This window comes from Rattus norvegicus, chromosome 4 (assembly GCF_036323735.1).
Source record: "Rattus norvegicus strain BN/NHsdMcwi chromosome 4, GRCr8, whole genome shotgun sequence".
Taxonomy (NCBI): domain Eukaryota; kingdom Metazoa; phylum Chordata; class Mammalia; order Rodentia; family Muridae; genus Rattus; species Rattus norvegicus.
In genome coordinates, this window is record NC_086022.1 from 85,726,334 (window position 1) to 85,739,141 (window position 12,808).

Here is a 12,808-nt window from a genome sequence, read left to right on the forward strand (position 1 = left end):
TTATCCCTGACTGCATGGGCCAGACTTCCCATCATTTCTTCAGTGTTCTTCTCCATCCAGGTTCATGTGAAGCTTGGCTGAACCTGGTAGCCCAAGTAGTGGGCAGAGGGGCAGTGGCAAGACCATGATGCAGGTAGTTCATGGACTGGCATCAGCGTGTTTTGTTTACTGTCCGTCTGAGTCAAAAGTTTGGATGCCTTGATGAATTTGGCCATAGTCCAGGGATGCAACCCATAGAGACGACTTTTTTCCCAAGAAGATGCTTATTCTCTTGGAGTGACATTACCTCTACACATTTTTAAACTTTTTTTTTTTTTTTTGGAAACAGACTCTTTCTATGTACCTCTGGCTGTCCTGAAACTTGCTATGTAGACTAGGCTGGCTTTGACCTCACAGAGATCTGCCTGTCTCTGTCTCCCATGTACTGGGATTGAGGTCATGCACCGTCACACCAGCCTCCTTTTCTTATGCACTGCACTTCTGCCTTCTAGCATCAGTTACCCAGTGAAGCGGAACTCAGACACACTCAGAAACTCCAGTTCTGGACAAGAGTCAGCAGAACAAGGACCACAAAGCTTTGCTGAGTTATGGTCCCCAGAAGGAAGGGCAACCTGCCCTATGTGTTTTAAGTATTAATAAAATGCAACCAAGGCCTCTTCTTCTAGCATGGAATGCTTGAAAATGAATGGACCAGAATGTCTACAGCCCAAGATTATGAGCCTGGCCTTGCCTCATCCCAGGATCTTGGGAAAAAAACGGCATTCTCTCCTAACCCAATCCATTTCTTTCTTTTTTTTTTTTTTTTTGGTTCTTTTTTTTCGGAGCTGGGGACCGAACCCAGGGCCTTGCGCTTCCTAGGTAAGCGCTCTACCACTGAGCTAAATCCCCAGCCCCCATTTCTTTTTTTATAAATTTTTTTTTCGGAGCTGGGGACCGAACCCAGGGCCTTGCGCTTGCTAGGCAAGCGCTCTACCACTGAGCTAAATCCCCAACCCCCCCAATCCATTTCTTAAGGCAGTGGTTCTCAACCTGTGGATTACAACCCATTGGGGGGAGTTTAACATATCAGATATTTACATTATGATTCATAACAGCAAAATTACAATTATAAAGTGGCAACAAAAATGATTTTGTGGTTGGGAGTCACGGTAAGATGAGGAGCTTATTAAAGGGTCACACAGCATTAGGAAGCTTGAGAACCACTGCTCTAAGGTATCCAGGCTTGACTAGGTTTGGAATGGCTTTCTAACTTTCTAGTCAAATGGTAAACTCCGAGAGCTTCAGGGCTCCCAGAGGGAGAGTCATTCAATACTAACTATGCAGAAACCATGAGCCAAAATGGAAAAATAGGGAGTACAATATGAGGGAAGGTCAAAGCTAGTACAGTTTTGTTTTGCAAACTGTGTGCCCTTGAAAGAACCCTCTGAACGTGAGACTAGGGTAAATTTCTTTGTTCTTGGAATGTTCCAGAATCCATCTTGACTCATGGAATAGATATACAGGAAGGAGAATTGTTGGACGTGATCTTGGATTTTGCCGGGCTCTGCATACTTCTTGTCAAGGGCGTGTGCCAAAGCATCTCAGGAGGGACACATACGGAAAGAGAGTTAGGCTGAGCAATTATCACCCCAAGAACAATGGTTCAGGAGGCCGGGGTACAACGTGCATTCCGTCCAGCCAGATACTGGGCCGATGCATTTTCCAGGAGGATGCAGGGCCATGAGAGCCCCACCCCCAATCTGTCATCACCGGGTGATGCCTATCTTTGTCCAACCTTCGTCATCATGGACCCGGATGAGAGAGACCTGGGTATGCGGCCCAATTCCCAATTAGGGATTTTCACCACTTGCAGGAAGATCATTTATTTGGGTTGAATTGTTAAGGCAGATTGTTTTCACAGTGTTCCAAGCAGAGAGCGTTCTTACAGGAAATACCAGACCAGCCAATTATAGTCAGGTTTTCCACATCCTCAAGAGGAAAGGAAAAAGATGGTGAGAGAAAAAGAGAAGGAGGAAGAGAAGGAGGAGTAGGAGTAAAAGTGGAAAGAAGGAGGAGGAGGAGGAAGAAGAGGAAGAGGAGGAGGAAGAGGAGGAAGAGGAGGAAGAGGAAGAAGAGGAGGAGGAGGAGAGAAGGCTTTTCCTTCTGCTCTTCTGAAGGCTGACATTTGGGGAACTGGCAAGTTGCGTGTGAAGCGGAGACTTTGAAGTCCCCAAGCTACACATTGTGATGGTTAAAGCACACAGTGACTTCTTGATAACCTGAAGTCCTTCCCGAGACCTCATGTTCTCTGTGGCTTAAATTTAAAAACATCTGCTGATCATCTTGGTGGTGGAAGGAGGCAGAGGAAGCCCCTCCAGAGGCTTGGACGCCTCCCATCCGTCACCCTGGCCACCAGTGATGAGGTGCTCAGGAACTCCCTTCCTCTCCTGAGCTCGTTAGTAACCCCAGCAGGTGGCTTCCCAGTTGGTTTGCATCCAACTTCAGCACCGCACCCCCATTTTCCCATAGGGACTTCATCCGTGACTACATAGGAAGCCAGAGACATGGGGAACAGCAAGGTGAAAAGAAAAAGCAAAAGAATCTTTGCCATGGAGAACCCAGAGGTTTTTAAAAGCCTTTTGAATCAGCAGGTCTGAGGATGGGACGCACAAAGGCAGCTGCTTCTCCACAGAGCAGTCTTTAAGAGCATGGTTCTGCTGGGGATGCAGGAAAAGGGCAGCACGCAGCTGCTCAGAGGGAACCTCTGAGGGGCCTGGGGCAGGTAGGATGTGTCTGCAGGGCTGTAGCCCAGGAGCACCATATGCTAGCATCCTTAGAGCACCTCAGAGACACCTCAGGTAAAATGGGGGTGGTGCAAGACTCGATTAGTGTGCAGCCAGTAGAGCCAGTCTTGTTTGGTGTGTGCAGTCTGTGACTGCTCTGCCAGATTCCTGTGTGGTTCTCGCCGACAGGGTCCCTGCCCTTGCTGCATACCTCTAGTGTATGTCCTGTGGATGTGGACATGCTCCCAAGGCAGCGTTACACAGCATCCAGAAAGTCATCTCGTCATCCCTTGAGCTTGTCCAGAGCTCCCTTCTTTAGGAGTGTCTGTGGGTATTTGTTTTTATCAAGTGCCTTTTCAGTGTCGGTTATTTGTATTTTAAATCTCTCACATGTCAGTGTGAATTACATCATTACATTTTCTACCGTTAACGTCTTGCATCCTTATGAGGTCATCCTTTCCTTAAAGCTCACGGCCAGTGCAGTTGTCCCGTGCTTCATTTCACAATTCGCACCTACGTAGGCCAGTGTGTTTTCTGGAGGATGTTCTTTTTTTTTTTTTTTTTTTCTTTTTTTTCGGAGCTGGGGACCGAACCCAGGGCCTTGCGCTCGATAGGCAAGCACTCTACCACTGAGCTAAATCCCCAACCCCTGGAGGATGTTCTTGCGTCTTCCTTTGTTATCTTCTTGGCTAGGGCATGGCAGCTGCTGCTTGTGTGCGTGCGCGCGTGCACGCGTGCGTGGGCTGTGCTCTTTACTTGATACAGCCACTCACTCAGTTTGTGCAGCCTTCTTTGAGGGGAGGTTTTTATCAGTAAGAAGACTGTTGCACAAAGAAGTGATTAACTGGTCTCTCCCGCAGAGTTTCAGGGGGTACTCTCCTGAAACCCGTACCCAAGTGGGTCTGGGATCAGAAAGGCTACATTCAGGGAGGAAACCTGGGAGCGTTCTGTCCATCCGGCAGCACAAATCGGCAAGAACCGGGGCACCTATGTTGCTCAGGCTGCTCTTGAGTTCTGGAGTGAGTGCCTCTCTGTTCCCAGTTCCTGAGTGTGCATGCAGGCCACGGCACGAGCCACGCTGCCTGGTATGATTATAGTTTCAGATGTTTTTGTTCATTCTTGAGTCAATTTTGTGATTTTTTTCTTTTAAAATTAAATACTGTTTTGTGTGTGTAAGTAAGTGTGCGCGCTTGTGCATGTGCTGTGGTGTGCATGCAAAGCTCCAGCGGCAGCTGTGTGCGATGGGTTCTCTCCTTCCGTCTTTTAAGTAGGCTCTGATCACCAGGCTTTACCTACGTGCCATGTGACTGGCCTAGTTTTGAGATCTTTCTAGAATAATTGTCCAATTTGGCTTGTTAGTTTTCAAATGCTTTGTTTTGACCTTGGTTATCTGCTTCTTACGGAAGACATTCTGTTTAAAATGTTTTAACCCTTCCCTGGCCCTCTTAGTATTGTTGGTTACACCATCCTTCCTCCTTGTCCATTATGGTGAACCAGGCTAGCAGAACGAGGAGCCCCAAAGGAGTGCCTCTGTTAGTCTCCTCAGGGAACCAGCTTTAGGGGTTGCTGTGCCACTCACTGCAAGTCCAGTACTTTTACTCCCCCTGCGTTTCTCTTGTACTGAACCCTGCTGCTTCAGGGCTTGGCTCTTTGCTGTAAACTTTCCACAATAACAGGTTCCTTATGACACTCACTCCCCGCTGTTAACCATGCAACGGCTTCCTAGAGTTGAGTTTTCTGTGTAACCAGTTTGAAATGTTTTTAACGGCTACTTTCATTTCTTTAGCATTACTAATGTCTTTTTTTGGAGGCCTGTAGAGGGGCTGTCTTTATTATTGGATTTCTAAAAAAAAATTCTTTGCAGTCAGAAATATAGCTTGGAATATTTTGAAAATTCCAGCTTCCTTGTGTTCGGCTTTTGTAATTAAAGCTATATGGACATGTCAGGATTATGTATTGTTTAATAGCTGGCTGTGTTAAATCACACATTATTTTGACCTTCAAATATTTCTTAGTTGTCTTTTTCCCCGTTTGAGGTATTATTTGCTGAGAGTTGTTCTAAATCTCCCTACTATGCCTTTGCCCTTTGTTCTGTCAGAGTTTTGCTCCTATATTTTTGAGAGGTCTGTTAGGAGTACAGAGATTCATGGTGGGTACATTTTCCCTTTTTCATTCTGTAATAAGTAGGTTTATCACTAATACTGTTTAATTCCAACGTCCAGAATAACATTTTGTCCCATGAGCTTTAGAACAGTATGTAAGAGGCGTGTTTCCCCCGTTCTGCTGTTAAGCTTTTGAATTTCTCTTGAAAGAACTCACAGGTGATGGTGCAATCAGACTGTGTCTTTTTAAGGATTAATTTATTTCCCTTTTCTGTGTATGGGGTGTTTTGCTCACATGTATTATGTATGTGTACCACATGCATTCAGTGATCGCAGAGGCCAGCAGAGGGCGTTGGATCCCCTGGAACTGGAGTTATGGATGGTTGTGGGCCACCATGTGGGTGCTGGGACTTGAACCCTCTTCAAGAGCAGCCAGTGCTCTTATTCTGGTGCTCCCATTCGGAGCCATCTCTCCAGCCTGTGTCCTTCTTTTCACTGCAGGTTTAATCAGCTTGCCTTCCCTGGTCACTGACATAATAGCTTTTCTCTGTCTTGTTACATTGTACTTTTGTTACACTACATTTTCTTTATTTTTTCTTCTTTTTCTTTTGTCATTATAAACCTTTAACACAGCCATGTAGCCACCATCTATGTAGTTCTAAAACACTTTCCTCCCTCAACTAAGATCCTTTTTTCATTCCATAGGCTGTACTTCTCAGTCCCCCCAGCCTCTTAGCTCAAGACATCTGACAAAGTGATATTTCACGCAAATAGGTTTGTGCGGATGCCTGTCTGATCCCTTTTAGGTTCAGTGGCACTGTAGCACATTCAGTATCTATTCCTTTATGTGGTTGATTAGTATTCTGTTGCTTTTCCGAGTATCTGTCCTTGCGCTACCGTAAGTAATGCTGTGGACATTCTTGTGCGTGGTTTGTCCAGCCCCTGTCTTCAGTTCTTTGGCCTAGGATTACCGCTGTAGAGTCAGATGCTTAACCTAAACGTATCAAGGAACTGCCTGGCTGCTTTCTGGTGGCATGTTTGTTGGAGTTCCCCAGTGCTTCCCCTTTGGTTTGAAGATTACATAGCAGTTCACTCTCCATAGCTACTTGTACATCTTTACCATGATTGGTCTGGCAGCTCAAGACTGATCTACCCCTCAGGCGGGAGAAGTTTTAGCTCGGTGACCACTTTCCCTGTCCCCGTCTCTGTTTGCCGCTGTGTCTCCTTTGTTTTTACAGTTCCCAGTAGGTCTGGTCGTTACTACTTTTAGTGCTTTTTATCGCCGTTATCATTTAGTTTTCCTTAAATGCTTTCCAGTCTCTTACCATAGCTCTGTCTTCTTCCTGAAACAGGCCCTTCAGTAATTGCTCAGTGAAGGTCTGTGAGGATGAACTTGGGGCTTTTGCCTGGGGCTGTCTTTGGCTTTTCTTTAATGATAATTTTAGCCAGATTTTCCCATTCAGTGGTTGTTTTTTCTAATCACTCTGAAAGGTGTCTGCCTATCTTTATTGCTACCATTGAGAAGAAGTCTTTTGTTCAAGTTGTCTCTAAGCAATGTAGCTTTTCTCGAATATCTTTCTTGTTCTCTGGCATTCTGACCTTCTCAGCACAATGCATCCAGATGCGTGTTTATGTTTACAATGTTTTAGCAATCTCCTTTTTTAGTATTTTCTTGCATTCTATTCTCTCTTCCCTTTGGTGACTCCTTTTCAGGGGACATTGAACTCCAGTGCTTTTCTTCCCAGCGACCTCTCATCTTCTCTCTCTGGCACTGTCCACTAATAGCTCCTGATAGTCTCCTCATTGGCTCCCATGTGCTGGTCAAGCTTACTAAGGTTTTTTTCCCCATAACATAAAAAAGTTCAAACTTGCAGTAAAACCAAAAGTATAGTAAATGACCACCTGTGTCCCCATCAGTCACCTAAATCCAGAAGTTGCTAAGCTCTGTGTGTCTTTTTTCTTATAATGTACATATTTGTGTTTACATGCTGCTTTACTGATCCTCAGTTTTACTGAGAATAAAAGTCGATATCATGAAATTCAGCTCAATTTTTTTAAGCACAAGAACGTTTTCTTCCCATCACAGGACCCTCAGGGAAGTTGACATTAAACCAATAATATTATCTGTAGCCTTTTTTGGAACCTGTAACTAACTCATTGGTGGGCACAGGAGACTGAGATATCTCTTTCTTTTTTCCATCTTTTTTATTAAAAATAGACTCTTTTCTCATACAGTTCATCCTGACTACAGTTTCCCTTCCCTCTGCCCCTCCCTGTTCCTCCCCACCTTCCCTCCCATCCAGATCCATTTCTTTTCTGTCTCTCATTAGAAAAGAGCAGGGTCCTAAGAGATTAACAACAGAAACATAATAAATAAACTGTAGTAAGATATGGCAAAACTATAATATTGAAGTTGGAGAAGACAAACCAACAGAAGGAAGAGAGCCGCAAGAGTGGGCATACGGATCAGACTCAGTCCCATGCTCAGGAGTCCCATCAAAACTCACTGAAGGCTGAGTCTGCAGTACACAGAGGACCTGTGTCAGCCCTGCGCTGTCTCGGTCCCTGCGAGCTCATAGGAGCTTTCATCCTTAAAGGGCCAAGTTCTCCTGGTGTCCTCCCTCCCCTCTGGCTCCTACAATCCTCTTCCTCCTCTTCCACTGGGCTCCCTGAGCTCTGAGGAGAGGGGCTTGGTGGAGACATCCCATTTAGAGCTGTGTTTCGAGGACTCTGCACAATGTCTGGCTGTGTACTTGTTCCCATCCGCTGACGGAGTAACTGTCTCTGATGATGGCTGAATAAGGCACTGATAAGGCTGTGAGAACAGCAGCAGAAGAATGGCATTAGGAGTCACTTATTGTTAATGTTTTGTTTGTGTGTTTGTTTTTTAGAGCAATAGTACTGTATTTGATTTCCCCTAGGTCTCTGGGCTATCCAGAGATCTTGGTTACCCCAGCAGTGTTTCAGGTATGGGTTCCATCTCATGGAGTGGGTGGGTCTTAAGCCAAATCAGACACTGGTTGGCTGCTCCCCCTGCTTTGTGCCACCAATTGCCCTTGTGTATTTTGCAGACAGGACAGATTGTGGGTCGAAGGTTTTTTGGCTGGGTTAGTGTTTATGTTTCTCTTTTGGTAGCCTGCAGAGTACCTTCCCATACCAAAGACACTAGGACCTAGGGGTGAAGGTTCAGTGTAGGCTCCATCCTGACCTCTCTGTTCAGCGAGTCGTGTGGCTGTTGTCTTCAGCAATGGGCGCCTGCTGTCAGTTTGTGTAAGGAATCTTCAGTCTTGGCAGCAGCCTGGCTTGTTTGGGGATTTCAACAGGGCACCTTTGGCCACCCTCTCAGTGGCTCTTTCTATCTGCACAAGGATTCAGTTACTCAGGGCCTAAGCCCTGGTCCTGTACTCCTGAACACAGGACCCTGGCTCTTTGCTCCCCTTGTGGGATGTGATAAGGCACAGAAGTGGAGTGCAGGTCATCTTGGTATGACAAAATGCGTGTCTGTCATTGGCCCTTGATGCACGTCTCTGGGTTATCTCTACAGTGGCACTTGGAGAAAGCATTTTAAAGCCTTGATTTATCTTTTTGTCTTTGTTGTTTCTAACAGTTTTCACTCAAAGGCAAGAACAGTCTTTTAAACTGACCTTTTAAACTCCACAGTGCTCATGCCGCAGAGGGGCACATGAAAGGAACAATAGCACATTCTCCACGTGTGAGGGAGTGGGCACACTCGAGGTCTCCTTTGGTGAGGAGATCTATGGGACATGGGCACAAAGGCTCTCTGCTTCTCCTTCGGCTGATGGATGGCTCTCTGGGTGGAAGTCCCATGACTGGGGAGAGGCCCTGCTGCTTCTGGCCCAGTGGACATACTGTCCTCACCCTCTCAGGAGCTACCAGGAACATTTGAGACTCTGTCATACCATTTCTAGGATGCCATAGAAATTTCTGGCAAGAGCAGCATGTGCAAATTAAAGGAGTGAACGGAGTGGAGTGTTTGAAACCAGTGGCCTGGGTTCGAGTCCCTGGATTGGCAGTTCTAGATCATGTAGGCTTGTGCAAATCACCTAGTTTTTCTGCGGGTTATTGCATCATTTAACAGCCTCCATGGAACACTGGCTAGGACTGGACATCCAGCACTCAGTGAGACAAGAGAATGCTGTGGTCCAGTTTCCCTCCTTGGTGCCCCAGTAAATCTTCCACTCTGTGGCTGAACATCATGAATGTATTGTCTCACAGTACATTCTGAAGGCTGAGATCTGAAATCAGTTTCACTGGACTACTGCCAAGGAGCTGGCATGCTTAGATCTCCCACTGCACTCTCCTACCTGCAAAGTGTGTCAGCCCACCGTCAGCTTTCACCACTGTATCTCTCCTGGATTAGGTCTCCTTGACTTGTGACACGTGCAGTTTCTACCTCCAGACCCAGGGTCACCCTCCTGTTGCAGATCCTTCATATTCTGATTTTTGCTGTAAGGTAATTTTGGCAGTTAGAATGTGGACATTTTTGTGGGCTACCTGCCACACCATCTTGCCCTCTTGTTGCCTAGGAGACAGGCCTGATTTATGCTGGGATGTGGAAACATGCTTTAGGTGGAGGGCCCTGCAGCTGGGCTTTAGGGCAATGGGAATCTGTCAGAGTATTCAGGGTAAAGGGCAGCATGTGTGAGAAGGCGCAGTGGCTCATCCCGACGTTCTCAGCACAGGGCAACGCAGCCGGAGTGTGATGGCTCAGCTGCAGATGCCTCTGGGAAGGTGGCAGGCCATGTAGAGCCTTGCAGAGCAGTGTTTGGAGGCCGGGCTTATATTTTACAAGGAAGTTAGGTGAGATGGCTGTTAGCATTGGAGTCCAGTTTGAGTTCAATTTCTGTGGTGCCTCTCTTGACACCGAGGGAAATAACTACTTCAAAAGACAGTTTTGAGAGACAGACAGCCTTTGAGGTTTTCAAAGCACATAGTCTAGTGCCTGACATAATCCAAAGAGCCAGAGAGGGCTTTGTTGTTAATGCTGTAGGTTTCTTTTTCTTTTTCTTTTTTTTTTTCTTCTTTTGGTAAACATGGAGTTGCCGTAGGTGATGGTGATGAGGGGGTAGCAGGGACCTTTAAGTAAGTGTAGTGGGTGCAGTATCTTGTCAGTCTGTACACATATCATGGGAAGATGTGAGGACTGAGGACTGGCCACTCCAGGTGTCAGGACAGCATTAAGAGGCTGCTAAGATTCCGTAAATAAGAGAGGAAGAAGCAACGACAAGTAGGTTTAAGAGGGCCCTAGTGGCTTTGGAGTGCTTCAGGGATGTCCTTGCTGTACCTTTCTGAAATACTTCACAGAATCCATCTTGGGCAAGTGCCTGGGCTTCATGTTCTTTGTCTCTTTCTGGGTTCCCTATCTCTTCAATCAAAATGCCCAGTCCTCAGTCTTTGCTGTGGAACAGATGAACTGGGGAAAGTCTGAGGGAAGAGGCTCTTGATGATAGTGCATGAACTGGGGAGAGTCTGAGGAAAGAGGCTTTTGATGGTGCAACTTACTTTTGCCTCATGGTTGAGGCGGGGAGCTCTGCATCTGCGGACCCCTCTTCCCAGCTTCCCAGAGCATCCTACCACCATACCTCACAAACCCCTGTGAAATCCTGATGGCACAGGGCTCTGAGATTCTTTGGGTTTGAATAAAATAAAGTGGCTTTGCTGAGTGGAATGGGCACAGGGGGAGCAGCCTGCCTGGGAGGGAGTGTGACAGAACTCTGGAGCCTCAGAGAAAATGAGAGTCTCATGAAGCACAGGCACAGGGTCTGAGAACTGTGTGTCCCACACAGTCTTCACACACACCCTTCATACATCTTCAGGAGGAAGCCAGTTCAATGGAGGGTCCCGAGGCGAGACTATGATTGTTACTGCAGTCATATCTTACTGTGCAAAGGCGGTGGAGGAAAATATATTTCAATGCCATATTCAAAAGAACTGTCATTTTCAACATAGTGAGTGAGGTTTTGGAGGATGATGTAAGAGTGTTACTTTCAATGCGTTCTGTGTCCTTTGGTTCAGATTGATGCATGATGGAGGAAAACAAATCTGAGCACAGCTACTACATGGGCGGAGTCTTTCTGGAAGGCTCTGAATGCACACACATGAATAACGAGTCAGAACCACAGGGCCGCTTTCCTTCACATACATTGGTACATCCCAGAGGTCTCGTTTAAATGGCCACACATGGTACTTTACATGAAAGCTGGGAGAGAAGAAAGGAAGGAAGAAGGCTAGCTGACTTTGAATCCATGAGAGATGAGGCAGACACTGATGATAAGGCTTGACCTTAGCTGTCCCCACAGTGTGTCGCAGCCATGTCTGTGAGCTCTGCTGGCACGCAGCCTGCTTAAGGCTCTCTCTGGGTATCACAGCCAGTGGTCCTTGTGGTCATCTGTATGGATTGCAGTCCTCTGGCAGTCTCTTCTTCTACACTGACATTTTTCTTTTTCTTTCAGGAAAAGTCAGTTGGTGTCTGACAGGACGGGTGATAAGCCAGACGCCCTGCAGCTGGGTAGGTGAGGCTCATCCGGCTGGGCTGCGTCTGCATATGTGGCTCTCTCCAGGTGGGAGACTCCTCTCCACGAACCTCAGGCCCTCTATTCCTTAGCATCTCCATCTACCGCCTTCCTTTCTTTTCTAAATAGTCCTTAAAAGAGGGATTGGAAGCTGGATGGTTGTGGCATATGCCTTTAATCCTGGGGCACAGGCACACAGATCTCTGTGAGTTTGAGGCCATCCTGGTCTATAGAGTGAATTCTAGAATAGCCAGGGCTACTACACAGAGAAAAACCCTGTCCTCAAAAATAAAACAAAAACACAACAAGCAAACAAACATACAGAGAAGAGGGTTTGGTAATATAGGTGGATGGAGTCACACGTGCTTGCCACCCCAACATCCAGGAGGTGTACGGCAGGAGGATCCAAAGTTAGAGGGCAGCCTGGACCATATGGCTCGACCACGTCTCCCACAGCAAGTCAAATCATCCAACCGAATAAACAAAGAATGGATTGTTTGCCCAAACCAAACCAGACCAGCCAACAGAAACTAGGTTCTGCAGAACTGGATCTTCACTGCACAGCTGCAGGCACAGGAGCTCTTTGGGGCCATTTGGAATGTTTTTGGACAATAGTCCCAGGTCAAAATATGAGGTAGCTCTGCCTGGGGTGGCATGTCCACATCAAAGGTTTATAAGCATGATTGAGACACAGAATGCATAAAGAAGGGTGAGGGGCTCAGCTTCCTCACTCAGACCTGTGCCTCTTACACAGTGGCTGTACCTGTACCACTGCACTCTGAGAGCAAGACAGAACATTTATTTTCACTCTAGCTTTGAAACAATTTCTTTCTGTCTGCAATCCTTGTAGGTAGAGTCTGGTAGTCTCTCAAGTTAGGCATGAGAGGGTGGACCTGAGCACTCTTGAGTCTGCTCTCCTCCTGGATGCCAGCCCCTTTACCTGTTTGCCTTTGTTTGGCACATTAAAGCTATTCACTTAGTTCACTTCTTTCTCCCTTTAAAGCATTTCTTTTTAAGCTGTAGGAGGAGAGCCATACTCTCAGAAGTGCCCGTGTTGGGCGTGCAGCTTTGATCTAGCTGAAAGTACAGGGCAGGCTCTGATCGTGGAGGCAGGCTTGTTTATGCTGCACAACACACTTCAGAGGTACCAGAGCCTCAGAAATCACCAGGAACCGCTGGTGGGGATGATGTGGCCCTGCCCAGGAAGGGCAGGCTCCTGTCCATGGCTGTGCAGAGTGAAGTATGGAGCCAAGAAGCCCTGGCATCCAAAGCCTCTGCCTGTGCAGCTCTTGAAGCTTTTCTGATGAAAGTGACTCGTGTTTGGACACAAAGCAACATGGTGCTTGGCCTTCAGAAGCCCCTCTAGGAAGGAAGGCTTTTGGCAGTTCCCAGAGCATTTGAAGTACATGCA

General features: G+C 46.7%; 1 protein-coding gene across 5 annotated transcripts in view; it reads left to right on the plus strand.

Moving 5' to 3' along the window:
• Window positions 1–12,808, plus strand: part of Mindy4 (MINDY lysine 48 deubiquitinase 4) — a 108,505-nt gene that overhangs the window by 37,285 nt on the left and 58,412 nt on the right. For 2 of the 5 annotated variants that reach the window (XR_005503604.2, XM_039108680.2), the window contains exon 7: window positions 11,338–11,445. Coding sequence is in view for 3 of the 5 variants with exons in the window: in XM_039108680.2 (XP_038964608.1) it covers window positions 11,338–11,445 (108 nt within the window). In the remaining 2 variants the exon portion in view is untranslated. Of the gene's footprint in view, window positions 1–24; window positions 3,848–11,337; window positions 11,446–12,808 lie in introns of those variants that run through there. The other 3 variants (XR_005503605.2, XM_231787.10, XM_039108681.2) reach the window with 2 other exon arrangements.